Source organism: Argiope bruennichi, chromosome 4 (assembly GCF_947563725.1).
Source record: "Argiope bruennichi chromosome 4, qqArgBrue1.1, whole genome shotgun sequence".
NCBI classification, from domain to species: Eukaryota; Metazoa; Arthropoda; class Arachnida; order Araneae; family Araneidae; genus Argiope; species Argiope bruennichi.
The window spans coordinates 62,393,380-62,415,197 of NC_079154.1; the positions used below are offsets into that span (position 1 = coordinate 62,393,380).

At 30.1% G+C, this 21,818-nt stretch overlaps 1 protein-coding gene across 1 annotated transcript in view; it reads right to left on the bottom strand.

Moving 5' to 3' along the window:
• Positions 1–19,078, bottom strand: part of LOC129966888 (deoxyribonuclease-1-like) — a 33,931-nt gene extending 14,853 nt beyond the window's left edge. Inside the window, exons 1-7 of the mRNA XM_056081497.1 lie at positions 18,945–19,078; positions 16,109–16,360; positions 12,192–12,280; positions 9,104–9,184; positions 6,329–6,426; positions 2,275–2,390; positions 879–1,033 (exon numbers count right to left, since the gene is read on the bottom strand). Of these exons, the coding sequence (XP_055937472.1) occupies positions 879–1,033; positions 2,275–2,390; positions 6,329–6,426; positions 9,104–9,184; positions 12,192–12,280; positions 16,109–16,360; positions 18,945–18,947 (794 nt within the window). The 5' untranslated portion in view covers positions 18,948–19,078. The remainder of the gene's footprint in view (positions 1–878; positions 1,034–2,274; positions 2,391–6,328; positions 6,427–9,103; positions 9,185–12,191; positions 12,281–16,108; positions 16,361–18,944) is intronic.
• Positions 19,079–21,818: the final 2,740 nt, after the last annotated feature.

A 21,818-nucleotide genomic window follows, 5' to 3' on the forward strand; every position in this document is an offset into this window, starting at 1 on the left:
TAATGCTATCTTAACAATGCTTTCTGAAGAAGCGAAACGTGTTCCATTTTGAAGTGAATAAATTTGTAAACTTTCCAAATCAACATTCCGATCTGGCTTCTTTCTTATGCTGATTTACATAGTTGTAAATAAATGGTTAAAATTTTTGGGTATTTTTTTGCTGCGTTTAGGAAATTATTCCGAGTTTTTATTTTTTCTGATTTAGAGACAAAGGTATTGTATAGAATAATAGATTTGAGAAATAGTTTGGTAAACCAGCATAAATTATGTACTATTATATTAAATGTAGCTATATATATATATATATATATATATATATATATATATATATAATATCGTTTGTAAATTTGATATCGTTACACTGTGTGGTTTTGACGAGTGGATGGCTGATTATCAAGTTTAGTAAGTCGAATGCATTTGCTAAGTAGAAGAAAAACATGAAATTTAGAGAGTCTAGGAGAAGTATGATTGTAGTATAAACAATTGTATTGAACTCCATTTACCTCTCCTTTTTTTACTTATATATTTCAATAATTTACTAATGGAGAAAACTTAGCCAAAATTAGCAAACATTGATTCACATCCGTCTTCTAATTTATCAAAATAGAATCGTCTGATATCATGCATTTATTGCATCACATCCGCTAACTCGTCTGAGACAGGTTATAATGTTTTGAATATATTGGATGGTTTCTCGTGTGTGAATATTGGTGGGTACTGTCATACTCTTCATCCACTTATGATTCAAAATGACAAGTGTTATTTTAAAAGAATTTTCACAGCTTCTAAAGGGGATATTAATCAAACAATGAATTAAAATAAGCTGTAGAGACAGTGAATTTATTTTCTTGAATGTAGTAATATTTGTAAATGCTGACCTGTCGAGGGCACAACTTCTGTAATTGGTGGTGGTGTCTTCAGTTCGAGGGATGGCCCAGGTGAATTCGTGTCTAGTCCAGAGCGAGATGCTGTCCCAGTTCTGTTCCTTCACATAATCGCAGTCTGCGTTAAAGTCGCCCATTATCAAGATGTCCTGAAATAAAAAAAGTTCTTCAGTATATTCGTAATATAATTACATGCGACGTCATAGTCACATGGTAAGCACAATTTTTATGCCATCTGTGTATTTAATACTGCATTATAGCTTTGTGTTTGTTTACATTTACCCAATCTTATTGAGTAAAAAAAAAATGTTTTGCTGTTTACTTTTCGCTGTTTCTGTTGCATCAGCATTTAGTATCGGCAAAATATTATAAATAAAACTTCTCTAATTACCAAATGCTGGAACATCAGATTCTTTTAATACGCAAAATTGATAGGGAACCAGACAAATTTACATGTGTAACAAAATAATGCTCACTGTTGTAAGAAAAAAAATTTAATAACTCTAGTATTTAAAAAAAAGTTCGAAAAGAATTTCCTTAAATTATCGTTTGCGTTTTTCCCTGAAATCGTTAAGTTGAGTAGTTTAAATTAAATCGCGTACGTTACAGTTTTAATGAGGAAGATGATTGTTTTGCGAAAATGATTTTCAAGTTTCCATTTAATAGTTCCGAAATCTATGGAAATTTTTAAAAAATTGTCCGTTTTTCGGTAGATGATGTTTATAGGTTTATGATTTTCCAATTATACTGGTATAAAATTTATTCACATATTTATAAAAAAAATATAAATTTAAGTAAAACAAATTGAAAATATTATAAATTAAGAAAACATTTAATCAAACGCACTTTAATAATACTAACGAATATGGATGATTCCAATATAAATAGAAAACAATTTCAAATGAACGTTAATAGCAATTTTCAATAAAAGAACAAAAATGATATTACTATGTAAGAATTAAAAAAATTGTCATATAAGACAGTTAAAGAATATTTGTTTGTTATTGTTATGAATAACAATTGCATCATGCTCAGTAGATTTAAAATTTGATTTTACGCATATCACTTTACAATTATTATGTTAGCATGAATTGGCCTCAAATACAACTGATGAATAGCAGAAGTAATTCCCATAATTATCCTTGGTTTATTTAATAAACAAAACTTTATTTAAATAACTCAAAGTTAATTTTCAAGAATAACTTTTCTTTTGTATAACCTATTGAAAATTCTCCTTGATTAGATATTTAAACATATTAAAATTTAATTTTTAGGAGGATGGATTTTATTTTTTATTGAATAAACAAAATTATTATTGCTTCTTTTGCACCATTTCTAACGATATTTCTAGGAAAAATCAAGGTATTCTGACGTATTATAAGGTTTTTACCTCGATATCATATTTATCTTTCATAAAATCGTATACATCGGCCAGTGCATCAATTTCTCTAACAGCTTGAGATGGCTTCACGTGATATCCAATGAGTCCGAACCGCTTCATGTCTCCTATAAGCAAAAAAAAAAAAAAAAGGTAGAATCAGATTTTGGAAAACATTTTGGACTATTTCTTTCGGTGCATATTATTAAAAAAAAAGAGCCTAAAGGCTTAGAATTATTGAATCAATAAATAAATGAATGAATGAATGTAAAAAGTAAAAGAAATAGTAAAAAAATTCACCCGTTTCTATATTTGTATATCTTAAGGCAGTTATACTTTTAAAACTTTATTTTTTGTATCTACTATTGTTTTTGAAGAATTTGAGCAAAAATTGCATATGCAGAAAATTCTCAATTTAAGGAATCATTTAAAAGGAAACACTTGGGCTTTACCGATAGAAAATTTGAGGTAGTATGATGGTGGCTGGTATGAAATGAAAATAAATATGAAGATGCCTCCCAAAGGCAATGTGATTTACACGTATTTAGATAGGGTATATTAATACATGCGAAAGCGAACCACTCCTACCTTGCCTTAGCATCCGGATAAATGAATAGTTGTTACAATATTGTGGGAGGGGATTATGGTTGAGTCCTAATGTCACCGGTCATGGTAATACGCTTCCTATAGCAGACACGTCATGAGAGTGGAGGTAACTTGACCAGACACCTATCTTTACTCACCAAGGAAGCGAGAACCAACCATCAGATCGAAAACTTCTCATCCCCATAATTTATGTGCCTCTAGTGGGGAAGAGCATGTTTATAAACCAAACGACATATTTTGCTTGTTTTTAATTGTAGTAGGGAATCTGTTGACAGCATTAAAAAGCATTCAGATGCTAATTTTTTGATGGAATTTTCCTATTTCTGTTTGTATTTACTTGTGCGTATGCAATTTGAGAGAAAACAGAAGGCTTTTTTCAACGATGAATGAAGAAATAAAATATGTGAACCATTATAACATTTTTGAATCCATTGATTCCGCCCATCGGAGGGTACTTCAGACATGGGGCTGAGAAGCTTCCGGTATGGTTGTTGGTTGTCTACAACCAGGTGAGTGCATAAATGATGTAAGGTCTGCTATACCCTATTCGGTGATGGGACGGGTTGTATCAGGACTAGTGATGGCTCTTAGGATTCAGCTCGGTTCCCGCCAATGCCGTTGCGGTGATATGGCCATTCAGATTTTTCTGTGTACCTTAGTGGCGGATCGGAGTAGCCAATATGTGGTTATCTATTGACTTCAAATCCAAAGCGTCATCAAAAATTCGCTGGTTTGCAGTTGCGAAATCGTTGTTGACATGATGTTGTTTATACGGTGATTTACTATGTATGAATTACGAGGCTCACGATTAAAAATTAGATGTTCAATACAGCAGATTGCTAATCTTCAAACATCAAATTCGGCAGACAGCTATTTCGTATTTAGTAACTATTTACTAAGAAGGAATTAACATGTTTTCGGAATAACTTCGGGACTTATTATGATAGAAAAATCTTTTTTAGACGATTTTTAAATTAAAAAAAACACACCCTATTTTTAAGTTATACCACTTTTGTATAATTCTTTCTCTAATTTTAATACATTAAAAAAATGTTTTTCAATATATTTAAAAAACTCGTTTTCATTGTTTTAGTAACTGCGTCTGTATGCGCAAGTGCGTTTAAATGGCATTAAATATAATTGTGGGCCCATTATTGAAATGAAAATAACCCTCGTTTTATAATCATATAATTTTTTTTTAAAGATGAAGGTATATGAATCTTGGAACATCATCATATTACGTTGCTTCGACTTATAGGTTCGAATCTATTTAAATATTTTTCTTGAAAAAAATTTTTTTAACGGTAATTATTTTATGTTCTTTTGACAAAAACTGTGTGATAACTAATGACTTTGAGCTACTTTATTCATTCATGTATTTTTTTACCTCGCCACCTATAAATATATCGGCATCAGATTTCGTTGTTTCTGACTCTATATGTATAATCGATGTCAATTAGGTAGATCACAAATAAGATATTCTCATGTATCATGAAAAATAATTCTCAGGTTATCATGTTTGAAAGTGTTATTTTTCCCATATGGCCAGTTGGAGAGATACTTTCCTTTTTCGATTTTCACTTGTAAACACATAATTTTGTTAAATTTCGTAGTAAACAAAAAAGAAGCTCATGCAGTTGAATTTACTTCATCTGACCTATTTGACTGACCTATATTTACAGCATTTAGGTAAAGACCATTATCAAACTTATTGCTCTTGTAATTTATTTGTATATCCATGAATATACAAGCCGATGCACTATCAACCCATTTACGGATTAAGCTGAAAATGGTATATATATCTACTATTTTCGTGATAAAATTGTATGTTGAATCAGATTAAACTAACTTACGTATTTGAATTATTGTGTATACATGTTTTTGGACAAGAAAGAACAAAAACTTTTCTTCCACAAATATCGTCAAAAAAAAAAAAAAAAGTGCAAATTCGGAGAGAAGATTTAACCCAAAATTTCATTTTTCTAGAAAGTGGTGTTTCTGAGTTAACTTGGCTGAAAAATTAATCCAAGAAGTGATTTTTTTCGCTCTGAAACGAGAGAGTCGTTAAAATCTCGAGACCAGTTTTCCTACCATTTCAGTCCTTTTTACTTTTTTTTTTTTGTATAGATAGTATAGAGAAAGTATAGTAATTGTCAAAAAATTCAAACTCGATAGTTTAATAAATCTCCACGTTTTAGGAGCTCAGCTGCCGTCCTCGTCATCTGACCGCGGTTCAAAATTACGAGGTCCGTCCCAAAATAGCCCAAGTGTTACTTCAAACGGGACGTTAATATAACTAAACCAAACCACGTTTTAGGCCTCCCTGAGTTAGAATACATTTTTAGAAAATGTTTGTCTATCTGTGACAAAGATAACTAGTAAAAGCTGTAAATTAAGCGACTGAAATTTGATACACGATCAAATTTGCAGATTTGCATCAAATTCTGAGTAAATTCTGTTCAGAGGAAGTCCGTTTTTCCGGTTGTTCGAATATAAGTTAACACGATACTTACAAATGAAGAGAGCCAAATAAATAAAATTCGGTACACAGATTTAACATCTATAGTGTAGACGCCTGTCAAATGTTGAGCCAAATCTAACTAAGGTTTCACTGTCTGTCGGTCTGTACTTTCAGAAATATATAAACTCTATAATTCAAAAACACAATGACTTAAATATATCAAATTTGGTATGGGATTTTGAAACTACAAATGCAGTTTTTTGCAAATTTTTGTTTCAATCCGTTGAGAAAAACGTGTCTAAAACGCAAATTTGATTTTTGAATAATATTAACGCACGCCAGGGATTAATCGCGAAATAATTCACCAAAGATGACACGATAGATTTAGTAAAAATACTAAATTCACGCCAAAAATTAATGTTACGTAACTATTGTACGCCAATGCCATGCAAGACGTTCATAACAAGGTTATAACAGAGAGCGCGAAAGTTGTAGGAAAACCACTCCCGCTTGTTCTTTCTATAAATTGCATATAACAACGTGTAAAAATGTTTATTATTATTATCGTATGATGTATCGTTTGGAGTTCCAAATATGGGAGTTTTTTTTTCTCTATATGTATATTATACGTCCCAATACGTATTATTACGTACTGGAAAATTTCCCATACTAGAGTGATTTTTAACTCCTTCATGTTCATTTTCTAAGAAACGCTACCTACCTTTCACGAGCAAATTAAATTTCAAGTCATGATTAGCATACAATTTGTTTTGCAGTTGCATCAGATAATCGAATTTTCTATCCCTCCTTTTTCTTTTGAAATCCATATTACTCAAGCCAATCCAAATGGTATAAGACAACCAAAGGGAGGGTTTCAGTTTTGAAAAGTTAACTAGTTTATATAAAAAAATAGAATAATTCCAATAGATGAATGGCGACAGTAAAATGCTAAAACGTAAGTATTTTTGAACAGACAGAATTATTAAACAAATTACTCACTCAGCGTTGGTGAGTCAAACAGCAAAAAGAAAGGTTTGCGGTAAAATTTCTCAGGATCGTAATAAGATTCGGATTTTAGCATCCTTAATTTGTCAGTCCTGAAAAAAAAGATAACAAACTTCTATAAAGAGATCGTAAAAGAATTCTAATTCTAAAACATATATCGGTTATTTGATATTCAGATAAAAAGAACTAGAAAAACACAAGGTGTCAGTACATTAATTAATACCGCTAGTTCGGAATTACACCAGAGCTTTGTAATTTCAGATTTAGAAAATTTAGAACGATTTTAAAAAGAGACGGAGAAAATTTTAAGAGGCTGTAGTTTCCACTCAAAACACAATTTTTACTGTAGAATGAATGCATTATCAAACGAAAAGTAAAGGCTCTTGGACCCAACTCTAAGGTATACATGTGCCAAATTTGTTAGGTGTGCGTGGTCAAACGGTCTGTGACACACACACACACTCATAAGTAAGCGCGTGTCAGTATCTTAATGATGTTAAAATAAGTTTTCAGCATTAAATTTTTCCAAGTAAATCTATACGAAAAACATATTTTTTTGAAGACTGTATTAAGAAAGAAAATAAATTGCAAACTGAGAAAAAGCTCAAATTTATTTTTCCCTTTTTGTAAACACATCATTTGGTATTTTTAAATTAAGAAAGCTCCTTAATGGTAACCACATATCTTTGCTCGTGGCATGATGAATTAGCGAAATAAGAACCACAATAACTAAATTAAGCCATAGAAAAAGTAACATTAAGCCTGAGTTATTTTGAGCTTTTAAGTCTTTGAGCCTTTAATTTATTTTCCGCTTGTGTCTATTGAGCAATGAAAAATCGATATCGTCTGCAGACGATAAAAATAAAAAAATAATTGAAAGTAGAGAGGCACAAAAATTAAAAAGAGAAACGTTATAAAAATAGTCTTCATGATTCTTGGTTTCTTTATTTGGCACCTTGCCAATGAAATCAAAATTCTTTGAAATCATTGGGAGCAAAATAATAGAATAAAAGTATTTTGACCGTTCCTGTTTTAGGAGAAAGCTTCTCAGAGAGAAAATATTCGAATATTCTCCTATAAATTAAAAAAAAAAAAGATAATAGAACTAGAACGTCGGTTGCAGGAGTTAAATTTCCAATTCTAGAAATTTTTCGAAAAAAAAAGCGGTAAAGTTTTTTAAAAATTTAATAAATAATATCAGAGGTGTAAAGCAAATTTCTTTAGAAAAGGTTATTAATTACTTTTTCGAATGTGCCCATTTTTTTCTTCAATCAGTAGAAATGATACTACCGGCAAATATGCTGAGAAAAATTATACAAAATTATACAAAACATCAAATAAAACATTAAATTTACATTAAATCTTGAAATTTGTGCTTGGAGATGGATTGAGTCATTCCATTACGGTGATACTTAATATCCATTTCCTCGCCAAGTGTAACAAAATATTGCCAACCTTCGAAAAATTAGCCGAAAGTCCACCATCTTGGATGGCTTCAAGATGTGGTAACAAATGGCTTTTAGGGCTGCTGAAAAAATATTAGGATTGCATTTGAATCTTGAAACTTGTGCTTCGAAAAATAAATGTCCCGAATTCCAGATAAATGCGGGATACAATCACCCCTAACGAGGGTCATTAGAAGGACCGAGGCTGGATTACTGAATACAAAGGGCGCGTAATTGCGTAGATGGAAACTTTAGGGGCTCGGAAAGTCTCTATTTTTTTTTTATTTAAAAACTATTTAATTTTGTACTATCATTTAATTATAAAAGAAGTGCAGTCGAAAAAATAATTATGAACAAATATTGCTTTAATATATTTTGGGACATTATTATATTAACAGTGTTAATAAATATCCATTAGTAAATTCAATTCTCAACTTTTTTTTTAAAGTGGTGTTTTATAATTTTAAGTACGACATTCCTATTTTATTGTAAAGTATTATTGAAGACTTTATTAATAAAGTTTTGGAAAATTTCGCTGCAAAAAGGAATTCTAAGATTTGCATCCCTGAAGTCTCCTAGAAAGTTACATCCAGCCCTTACATCCAGGGTTATTTCTCATTCCCTTTGTAACAAAACATCTGGCAATCATACTCACAAAATCGCCCCCCCCCCAAAAAAAAAAAATTCAACTTTTGGCAAACGGACATTATTTTTAAATCGGACTCCTAAAATCTTTGTGTTTGTCTGCTCTACTTTAATCAAGTCATCTATAAATAGAAAATACAGAAGGCAAGATCAATAAAATTTTGGAAGTAATTTAATACCAAAATGATGAATATGTATTATATTTTGAGCCAAATCCGTCAACCTATTACTTGATTGTTTGTTAATTTTTGTGAATAAACGCTAGAATTCAAAATTTCAATAAGATAAAAGGGTAATTTTAATTGTGTTTTCTTACATCGAAACTATACAGCTCTGTAAAAATTTGAATCATATTTGTCGATATATAGATTGTTTTTTTTTCTCTGTGATCTAAAGAATACAAAACAATTATTCATTTTTATGCATAGTTATAAATAGATAAAAAAAAAATCGTGAACACAATAGGGCATCGGAACAAAGTCTGAAATGTATTTTTGATTTGCTTAACTTTGTTATGAAACAAAACACAAAATGCGCTCATTAAGGGTAAAATATTTTATCGGATTAATGTTGCAACTTCCTTGTGTTAATAATTTGTAGGAACTTAACTGTGTGTGATACCATTATTCTTGGATTTTTCTTTGCATATGAGAAAAATATTAACAATTATCAAACTTACCTGTAGAAAATGGCAATATATTCGTTAACATGCGGATCAATGCTAACTGTCATGTTGTACTTGACGCCTTCCGGAGCATAACTAAAATATAAAAAGAAATTTATAATTTTCTAAATGTAAAAGAATTATTATGAATATTTTTGACATACTGATTAGTTTCTACTCTTCAATTGTAAATGATTTAATATACTTTTGGAATACATCATAAAATGGAATGAATATGGAACTTGATACAAGCTAATTAAGGTCATATTTATTATTTAATATGGTAATTCCTAACATACCCTTGATAAGAATTGTTTTATTGAATTATCAATATTAATTGCATGGACTCGTTAGAGTGAGAATTTTAAATACTTCCTTCGATTTAACATGCGATTATCTTAACGAGTCCTCTACTATAAATTAGTCAAAACTCGATATAAAATATGACAATCTGAAATAAAGGTATTGATTCGAGTATTTTCGAGAAAACACTAGATTATTAAAGCTATTCAGGAATGACTAATGGGATTATTGTTTAATTATAATAGACTTACAAGAAAAAAAAATTAAAATTAGCATAATTTAGTTTTAGTTTTTATAACTGTATCCATTTTTAAAATTTGTAAACTAAACAAACAAATTTCTGTGCTCCGTTTATTTTAAGAGACTGGTGTTAATTTTAGTTCACAAAATCTAAGTAAAAAACAGAGCAAGCAAAGTAATATATATAACTGCCAGCTTTTAGCAGAACACATTTCCTGTGTTTTCATTCCTATATAGAAACGTGATATGTTTCAAATTATATATATGTAAGCAAAACTGTTTGAAGCATTTTCTTGGCCGAAGGAGGAAAAGACACTTTGAATTTTTAACTTTGTTTTATTTCCATCCCGGGAGGCACAGGCAGCACGGACAAGGCACGTCCGTTCACAGAGCGGCACAAAAGCGGAAGTTAAAAGAGAGGGAAAATTATTTTCACAGTGCTTATATACAATGAAATTTTGATAGGGATTTCTCTACACTCGCCGATTTAGACAAGGGAAAAATAGATATCTTTTAAAAGAATGTGCTTGCTGGACGGGTTTTTTTTTATCCTTTTATTCGGAGTGTAGAAACTGTCGGCTTTTAGCCGATTCAACAATTTTGAAACCTGTATTGAATTAATTAAATAGAAAAGGTGGAATGGGATCAGGAAACAAGATGATATTTTATAATGAAATTGATATGGGCTTAATTAAACTGAAAGTTAGGAAATTAAGTTTAAATTAGGTTTTAAAATATCATTACATATATATACTTGAAATATTTAATAAGACAGACGAGGTGTTCTCTTCAGATGTTTCTTCATCTTAATAATTAATCAAAAGATTTAATTTTTAGCAGCTATTAAAAAATTCTTTGTTAAATCCTAAATTGAAGAGAGTAACGTCCTCTCTACAGCAAAGCGGGAAGAAAGGAAAGTTTATTTAACTTCAAATGGGAATTTCCCCTAAATTTAACTGAGAAAGCATTTGTTTTAGCCTCTGAGTTTAGAGTGATATTGTAATTTCAAATGGCACAGTTACAGACTCACAGAAACAGATGCTCACTTGACTCAAAAGTTCATGCTTACTTAACTCACTTCTTTTATATTTCAGTTCAAGTACTTTTCTGTGACCCCTCAGAATAATTTAATTCGCTTTATTTTAAAATAAATATTAAAATTAAAGTATTTATTAGATATACTAATAATTAAAAAAATTTTTAATGGTATCTGAATGTTACAAGTACCAACTGAAATAAATTTTCTGAACTGACGTTTTAAATTGTAAAAGACAAATCTTCCTTCATTTTAAGGTTTATTTTTGTTACTTTATAATATATCGAAAAGTTTTGGGGCTTGATAATACACTTTGATTCAATTGTAATTGCAGCCATGTTAGCTTGCAATTTTGATTAAACATTATTCATGTGCCATTGCTTGAGGTTTTCTTCGATTCGTCATCAAGCTTCAAAAGAGTACAACATAAATAAATGCAGATGTAGATACATTTTGTCCCGGGAGGATTTATTCTTTCTACGCAACTTCTTCTAAGGCAGTGTTTCCAACGGTAGTGACTTCCATTTTTGATAGGATAGTACTCCATGTGAAGCTACAATATTTACATTGGAGTATACAATGTTATGTAGGTGTAGCAAAAGTTCGCAGACTGGTTTCGTAAGGCGGATGAAGCAAACAGAAGCGTATCGCAATCGTTGCAATGGCAAAGGTCTGCTGTTTTAGTCAGTAACGTCAATTGATGGTGATCAAATTAATACATTGGAAAAAAAATTAATGCAATTGAAAACATTAATGCATCTGAAACAATGCAAAAAAATGATACAACAATACTCGATATTAACATAGCATTTTAATTTCACATACTGCTTTCGCAAGTAAATCAAAGCAGATATAATTTTTATGCTGCCATTTGTTGTGATACCAAAAATCTAGTCCTGGCGTTCTTTATAACAGAGTCGTGGAGTTTAGAAATGAACTAAAGAGGTTGAGGTTTTCTTCTATTCGTCATCAAGCTTCAAAAGAGTAATACATAAATAAATGCAGATGTAGATACATTTTGTCCCGGGAGGATTTATTCTTTCTACGCAACTTCTTCTAAGGCAGTGTTTCCAACGGTAGTGACTTCCATTTTTGATAGGATAGTACTCCATGTGAAGTTACAATATTTACATTGGAGTATACAATGTTATGTAGGTGTAGCAAAAGTTCGCAGACTGGTTCCGTAAGGCGGATGAAGCAAACAGAAGCGTATCGCAATCGTTGCAATGGCAAAGGTCTGCTGTTTTAGTCGGTAACGTCAATTGATGGTGATCAAATTAATACATTGGAAAAAAAATTAATGCAATTGAAAACATTAATGCATCTGAAACAATGCAAAAAAATGATACAACAATACTCGATATTAACATAGCATTTTAATTTCACATACTGCTTTCGCAAGTAAATCAAAGCAGATATAATTTTTATGCTGCCATTTGTTGTGATACCAAAAATCTAGTCCTGGCGTTCTTTATAACAGAGTCGTGGAGTTTAGAAATGAACTAAAATAAATTTGTTACTCACTCATTGACATCTTGCACAAATTTTTCCATCAATTTAGGATCGTTTGTCATGAGTTCCAAAATAAGAATCAAATCGTAACGGTGAACAATCTGAAAATTGGTTCAATGTAGTAAAGTTAATAATGTAGTTAAAATTAATAATTCAAAATTTACTAAGAAAATACTAAACAAAAGAAACCGATATATTATAAAACTGTTCTAGTAATTTTTCATTTAAAAATGTTTTAACCGGTTGTAAGAAAGTAATGTACAAAAATGCATATCAATTGATTGTTTAAAGCAGAAGTATAAGAGTAATATTGAAACTTTCGCTCTTGATTTCACTACTCAGCAAGAATTTGTTACTTCGAAATATTGGAGGCAGTCATCAAAATTTGTAACATATAGAGAAGGAAAAGCTATTTAATCTATTCTCGTTTAGACTGGTGCTCGTTTAGATACTGGTGTAACGTCAAAACAACAACAAAACAAACAAACAAACAAACAAAAAGGATTATATTTTTAAATTTCTTTAAAAAGATAATAAATAAAACTTCGAGTTGATTATGTTGAACTTTTAGAAACATTAAAGCATGATCCAACCGGAAAAGCATAAATATGGTTTATTTATTTAACTTTCGTTGAATCTGCATATTCCTGGGAGATTAGGGCATATATAAACCAACAAGGAAGATTCACACACTAAAAAGGATAAAATAGAGTTTAGACAATATAAATTTATATTACAACATCATATAACATGTTCATGATTCAGTTCATATCGTAAATGAGATAAAAAAAGAATTTAAGACAACATAGAATAGAATTTAAAACAATATAAGAAAGAGTACAATTTATGCTATATCCTGAAATCTATTCTATGTTATACTAAATTCTGTTTTAAATTATATTGAACATTATTCTAAATTCTATTCTGTTCTGGCGCTGATAATATTGCTCGTTTTTTTTGTGAGGGTATCCTTTATTCAACATTATTCTAAATTTTTTAAATCTCCGACGTAGATGTAATTGCTTGTTTTCCTGTGAGAGTAAACATTGCATTTCCCTCAAATTTTGTCATTTTCTACTTCAACAAATTACAACATTTGAATCCCTTCAGTGCATAATCGGAAATTATGTATTCAGATACTAAGAAGGGAAGTTGCATATATATGCATGGTCATTGATAATTGCATCTTTGTCCAGTTTCGAGGTAATTTTGTAATAATCATGATCATATTTCATCATCATGACCATATTCATGATGATTAAAGATGGTCATTATTTCCATTTAGCCATTAGGAAAAGGACAGAAATGGATTAAATCTAGTAATATACATTTAATTAATCTAATCAACTCAACTCAACTCGCAAATGGCTTCATTTATTAGATTGCTATTCTGGTTTTTCTTATGCAACAGAAAGATTTGTAGAGAATATATCTCTTAGCTTGGAACCCTAGACGCAATTATGAACGATAAAACGATCTTCCGCACTGGCAATGGTAAAACGAGATCTTACCTTAGAAGCAGACATAGGTTAGTAATTTAAGAGCAGCAAGAACGAAGAAAAATATAATTTCTTCCTAATGCTTATTATAAGATTCCCAAGAAGTTTACAGTAAAACAGTATCTTTCACTTCATCTTGTTACAGATTAATAAAATGATATGATAGCAATTCCTCGTTACAAAGTTATATTCATATTGTTCCCAGTGAATTTAGATTTTGATAGATGTAAAGTATTCTCAAAGTTTGGAAAATGAAATTTGGTTACAGAAGTGAAATGATATCAATATTAATTCGATTTCAGATTTTTTTAAGTTTGTCATTTTCATACATGAGGAAATCATGAGCTTGTCATGATTTTATCACCGTAAATACTATGCGCAGCTGTTTGCTTTAAAATGAAAACATTAAAGTAGATAGTTAGTTCTCAGGTTAGTTTAGTTTTTTTGGCGCATTTATCAGAGCAATTTTATTATTTATTACGAATGGTGGTTTGTTTCAGCATTGCTTCATAAAAAATGTCGAAGAACAAGGACATCTTAAAATTTTGCGATACTAACAAGGTGACTGTTGCTTAGTTTTAATGAATAAAAAATATCGTATCTATTTCAATCATAAAAATTTTGGAAATAATGTCAGCAATTGAATAAGAATTATTTTTTTCTCTCAGTTTTCTTTAAAACGTTGTATGTTCTCACATTAAAATTAACGTGTTAATTCTTAAAAAATATTAAATAGATGAAAACTTTTTTTTTTGAAATTAGGTTTTAATTAAGCCTGTTCAGATTTAAAACACATATATTTTATAATTAATCGAAATAAACTGAAAGAACGATTGATTGTTCTGTGATAATTTGTGATTATTTAATAAAATATAAATTCTTGTATAACATTTAGACCGACAGTTTAGTTAAAGTCTGTTTATGTTTAAAAACTAAAACCTATAAATTTTTTCCATTGCTTAAAATTTTTTTCCGTAATTGATATTCCAAATACGAGCACATATTTTCCGTTGATGAAATAGGCAGATTAATATTTAGAAAAATCCTCTGATTTAAATTAGATTCATTATATATATATAATGATATTCTAAAATATAAGTTAAACTTAATTAATTTCTTAACTTTCAGTCCAATTTAGCCCATTAACTTCATTCTAAAATATTCTCTTGTTTCGTGATCCCATTCCACTTTTTCTATTTAATAAATTCAACGCGAGTTCTAAAATTGCTGAATCGGCTAAAAGCCGATAAGTTCCTACACTCTGAGTGAAGGGATAGAAAAACCATCCAGCAAGCACATTCTTTTAAAAGATATCTATTTTTCCCTTGTCTAAATCGGCGCGTGTAGAGAAATCCCTATCAAAATTGCATTGTATAAGCACTGTGAAAATTATTTTCCCTCTCTTTTACCTTCATTTGCTTTTTTTTTCTGGCTGTGAACGGACGTGGGCTTGTCCGTGCTCTTGTGCCTCCCGGGATGGAAATAAAGCGAAGTTAAAAACTCAGTGTCTTCCCTGTCTTCGAAACTGCCTTCTGCTTCAAAAATTATGTTCGATTTTTTGAAGTCGTTTTACTTCATCCGAGGGTGGCACGCCTTATGTGCAAGCAGGAGCGACGAGCACACACACAACACAGAACGACACACATCGAAAATGAGGGAAAGCTCATGAACATTTTATCCCTGGTCTTATATAACATAAGATGTTGATAGCGAAAATATTTCTCCACAGTGCTTATATGCAATGAGATTTCGATAGGGATTTTCGTTACACGCACCGACCAGGCCAGGGAAACACAGGTATCTTTTAAAACAGAATTTTTTAAGTCACCGTTATTTTATACCTTCACTTGGAGTGTGGGAACGTGAGGCTTTTAGTCGATTCAGCATTTTTACAATGATTCTGTTGAATTAATTAGATAGGAAAAGTGGAATGGGATCAGGAAATAAGAGAATATTCTAGAATGAAGTTAATATGGGCTAAATTGAGCAAAAAATTAAGAAATTAGTTAAGTTTAAATTAAATTTTAAAATATTATATATATAATATAAAATATGCACACAAGATTGGAGAAAACATATAAATCCTTATGCAAATGGAATATTGAAAGAAAAAATTTCCAAAAAAAGTTAATGGAAAAAATAATAGGAAAAATTGCAAAATGGCCTTCATCGATAAAAAAAAAAGCTTTGTAGATATTACGTTCTGAAGCTTAATGTAACTAGTTTTTTAAGGATATGATTTGACAAATCTCTTAGAAACACATATAAGCACATAAAATAATCACGCGTTGCATCCTGCATTTTTATTAACATACTTTTGAAATTTTGTTTCGGAAACTAATAAATATAAATATTAACACTATCCTCCTTTAAATGTTATTTCTATTCTTCTGTTAATAAAAATAAGACGAAAAAAGTTGAAAATAACACCTTTTCAATGGTGGGCATCAACATTCCATTTCTCAGTTTCCTTTTGCTCAGTGTTTGAATATTGAAAGATCCAATGAGCAGAGGAGGTTCTACTGCGTTATCCTTTGTTTTCCAGTAAGAATTAGATCTAGCCCTCCCAGGTGTTTTCAAGTATCCTATTTCATTCTCTGTTTGTAGTGGTACATGTCTGGGGAAGGAACTTTGGATTGCAAGAAGAAAGGTGCAGGCTGACAAGATGTATTCCAGTCGTTTCTGAAACGCAAGAAACATAGTCATATTGCAAAAATTGCACTTTTAATGTTGATATTAGATGAAGTTTTACGGCAATCAATTGTAGTCTTGAATTATTCTGTAAAGGGATGATGTGAAAGCATGAAATAAACTAACTTAGGGCACATATTAAAAAATGAACTGGTTAAAATTTGAATTTTATTAGTGTAGATTACTTATTATTATAGATCCCTTTGATAAAAGGATAATTTGATCAAATACAACATCATATGATTTATTGCTTTTACATCATTTTATTTATTTAATACTAGCCGCCTTTGGCGATCAGCCGGTTCGCCAATCTTAATGTTCGTTTAAATTTTATTAATTAAATAGGTTGAACCGGGGTTTAAGCCCCTTCTTCGCCAAGTTACGATAACGCGCCAAAGCTGGCAATCTTTATTATACACTATAATTGAACATCTGCTCCTTTGCTTTTGAGCATTTCGTAAGACCGTTGTTGGCGATTTTTAAAAATTGCGCAAGAAGGGGGTTAAACTCCGGTGGTACCATTAAATATTTTACACAATTCCAACTTTAATAGATTCTTTAGCAAAATATTTTAAAACTTCAAATTTTGATAGTCATATAATTCACTCATAATATTATAAAGACCATCAGTCGTAACGTGATATGTACCTGTCTAATTTTCTGCTACCCCTCGTAGAATTTATGCTTTAAATTAAAGTGGAAAGGATGAATCTGCAATTAATATAATAATATTTTTTACTGAAACAAAGCATTTTTTTTAATAATATGATTACTGATAATAGTCACTGAGCGTTTAAACTTTATGGGCACTAAAGAATATCTTTCTTAATTTATGTAATATCTCAAGAATTTGTCAACAAAATTTTCTCAGATTCATCATGAACAGATCGATTCATAAACAATGTTTAATTTTAAATGCATCAAACACTAAGAAAATAAAATGAATCGTTTAAAATAATCGGTCGAAAACAGGTTTAAAAAAAACTACTTAAAAAACGATGTACTTAAAACTATAAGCATATACAAAAAATATATAACATAAATACAATTTACTTACAAAAGCATGCAACTAACCTAAAAATAATTTAAATCATCCGTTGATAATGGTTGCCATGGCAACAATCAGAACATAATGCGCATGCGTGAATTTTCTTTGCCACCTACGGTAACGCAAATGCATGAATTTTTCTACGCCAGTTGGGGTAACGCTATGTAGATTATACATTTTTAATTTCCTTTATTCTGTGTTATTTTAATTCAAAAGTACTTCAGAATGAATCTGAAACATGGATTAATTAACAATGTTTAATTTTAAATGCATCAAACATTAAGAAAATAAACAGAATCGTTTGAAATAATCCGCCGAAAAAAGTTAACCCTAGCCTCATTACTGTTGGGAGAAAAAAAAACTGATGCCTTACTCATTTGGCGGTGGGGAAAATGGAAGACTTTTTTGCCGGAAAAGTTGGCGGTGGGGAAAATGGAAGATTTTTTTTGGCGTGAAAGTTAGTTTTTAATTAATAATTAAAATTCTAATTAAAATTTCAAAAAAAGGGACCCCAGGTGCACATTCCCGACCTCTAAGGTATACATGTACCAAATTTGGTAGCTGTATTTTAAACGGTCTGGCCTGTAGAGCGCCAACACACACACACACACACATTGAGCTTTATTATAAGTATAGATTAATTTAGTATTATAAGAGAAATGATACCGCCAAAATTAAAAATATTGAGTATGAGGAAGTATTGAGCATATGGATATTGAATTATTAATTTGATAGGAGGCAACAGGTACAGTAGTAAAAAGTGAAAGCATCACTGGAGATATTTATTTACAAATATAAGATAATAAAATAACACTATCATCAATTTGTGATGGCGCATCAGAAGTAGCAAACATATATATTCTAATATAAAAATTTTTTTATATCAATTTCAAACTTGATAGGTTTTACAGGAGAGTGAAAAAATACTAAAATATGACATAACATGGATTCCTTAAGCTTATGTGTAATCAAATGTACCATGTTGTACCATTTAAAGAATATTTTGCATTCCAGACAGTATTTCTCAGTTTTCAGTTTCTCGGTGGATAACGTGTTGTCGGATTTCTGAAACTTGTTCAATCATATTCCGATTGGAGGATAATTATGAAAACGTTAAATATACGAATTCTGCTGAATGTTTTTATAATCATAATACAGCGTTTTGAAACTTGTGTGGAGATATCTGTTGATACAATCCAAATTCATTGGTATGAATGTAGGCTGTTAATGAATATGCCTTGTTATAAAGGATCCACAGAAACCATTGCTTAGCCACTGACATTTGTAAATATGCATGAAATGCCCAGATATATTTAAAAAGTCATTCTTAAATAAAAAAATTGCGCGTGATTTTATTAGAAGAATGTTTTTTTAAAATCATAAAAATGTGAAACTGCGATACTCACAGCATTTCCAGATCTAAGATTAAATGTAAGAATTCCAGCAAATAAAATTTCTTATAGTTGAGTCTGGCAAAAAATTTTCTGTACATTTTTCTACTTTTATGAAGTTTTCGAAATAACTTACCATTGTTATAAATAAGCATTGAGAACTCTGGAGTCATTCCATTCAACCTCCTCCTCTGCTCAAATGATAATTAAAAGATCATGTGCGATTTTTTTTCACATAAGTTTTTATTCTTTCTTGTTGTTAAGTGATTAGATCAGTTTTGTCATCAACAGGTGCAGTTTTTCCCTCTTTGAAGCTATCCTCCTCAAACTGTTATCACTAGTTTCATTTAATATCAGGTACTAGTTCATTTTATCTATTTTTATTTTGCTTTATAGTTAAAAACATTCATCTAGCTGTAAAAAAAATCGTCACTAAAATAATGTTCACAATATTCTTGTTTACTCAACTCAAAGAAGGTAAAATAACTGGTTCTAAAAAAATTTAGAATGAAATTTATATTTAGGGAGGGGGGGGGATATTAAAAGAAAGTCGGAGTTAAAAGTTAGATGTTTAAAATTTGTCAAAAATGTGGTTCCGAAGTTACGCTAATATCCACACAACAGTTATGTTGGTATTCATATAGTTTCAATGCAGTATTGAAAAAAAATCATATCAAACAATTTATCAAATAAAAAGAACTTCTTTGAATTTTATAAAATCTATAAAATGCTCTCGTATAAAGTTTAAACTTCAAATATCACCTGCTTATAAGTGTGGTGAATAGCATATAAGCCAGTTAACAACTACGCTACACGAGCATACGCTTTTGTGTCCTGGTTATGTTACTGGACTGCTAACCACAAGGTCCCAGGTTCTATCCTCGCGCATATCAAATCTCCAAATAAGTAACGTTAATTTGTGTATTGCAATTATTGGAATAACTTTCGATACAGAAATGAAAACAAAAGCGCCTTAAATAATTAATTCAATACAAATTATCTGTTTGATCTTTTAAAAAATTTTTAGGACATGCATGTGTAATAGTCAGGCTATGTTTCAAAGATTAACTTATTTATAAGTAACCTGAAGTTATACAGTGATTAGTCAATAGAGAGATAAAGGAGGATCCTATATTGGGTATTGTATATTTAAAAACATTTTATAAAATATGATTTATAAATAGCATCAAATGCAAGAACTTTAAGTAAATATGAAAATATATGCATTATAGTATAAACATGAATAGGATAAACATAGTCAAAATAGTACGTTTGATTAATATTTGTTCAAAACATTATATCACTATCTAAACATTATATCATTTGATTTGAATAAAAATCGTTGATGAAATGCTTAGTTAACAGATATATGATACAAGAAATATAAATTTCGTGTTTTTGTGCTTGTATTCCTAATTCCTAAAAATCTATTATATAGTCTGGAAATAATACTTCGAAACATTCAGAAGGTTCCTCAATTCAAATTTATGTATAACATTTGTAAAAAAGAACTTTTAAAATGCATAACGTACTTTTACCTCTACTTCCTCTAAAACAATTTTTGTTATGATATTTTGTAAAACATTTTTTTATATAACTTTTTGTAAGTATATGCGTATAGGGGCAAAACTGTATATTGAATTTATAAATGAATCCATTTAAAAAAGGATTCTTTTGTAAATCTAGTTTTATCCATACTCAGCTGAATCTCATTTGGGAATTATTATTAATTAGATGTAGACATATTTCATAAATGGGAGAAAACTCTGTAGAATTTAATTCGATTTCCCTCCCAATCATTTTTTTTTCAATATTAGAAATGGATTTAATTCTTTTAAATAATTGTTCCGAAAATAGTGGCAGAACTTCGCACTTCCCACTCATTAAGTTGACAAATGATAAAAACTGTTGATTTATGATTAGATTGTCATACATATATTTTTATTTTAACTTATATTTTTTTATCTTATATATATTTTTTTAACTTGCTCGTTTCGTTTAACTTACTCGTGTTCTATTTAACTTGCTAGTTTAAAAAATATATAATTTTTTAATCGACGTTTTCATTTACTTCCTGTTACGTCAATTTTGAAATTTTGTACATTTGTACAAAATTGTATTCTTTTGTAATAACTTTTTAAATATTATTAAAAGGTGTGTAAGCACAATGAGATATCAAACATCAAGCAGGAATTAAAACTATTTTACTAACTGGCTGTTGCCAAATACATTTACAGAGACATACAAAGCTATTGACTGCCTGTTGTAGTTCATCTATATACTTATAATAAAGCTCAATGTGTGTGTGTGTGTGTGTGTGTTGGCGCTCTACAGGCCAGGTCATTTGACATACAGCTACCAAATTTGGTACATGTATACCTTAGAGGTCGGGAATGCGCACCTGGGGTCCCTTTTTTTGAAATTTTAATTAGAATTTTAATTATTAATTAAAAACTAACTTTCCCGCCAGAAAAATCTTCCATTTTCCCCACCGCCAAACGAGTAAGGCTTCAGCTTTTTTTTCTCCCAACAGTAATGAGGCTAGGGTTAACATTTTTCGGTGGATTATTTCAAAGGATTCTGTTTATTTTCTTAATGTTTGATGCATTTAAAATTAAACATTGTTAATTAATCCATGTTTCAGATTCATTCTGAAGTACTTTTGAATTAAAATAACACAGAATAAAGGAAATTAAAAATGTATAATCTGCATAGCGTTATCCCAACTGGCGTAGAAAAATTCATGCATTTGCGTTACCGTAGGTGGCGAAGAAAATTCACGCATGCGCATTATGTTCTGATTGTTGCCATGGCAAACATTATCAACGGATGATTTAAATTATTTTTAGGTTAGTTGCATGCTTTTGTAAGTAAATTGTATTTATGTTATATATTTTTTGTATATGCTTATAGTTTTAAGTACATCGTTTTTTAAGTAGTTTTTTTTAACCTGTTTTCAATGATTTAAATTATTTTTAGGTCAGTTGCATGCTTTTGTAATTAAATTGTA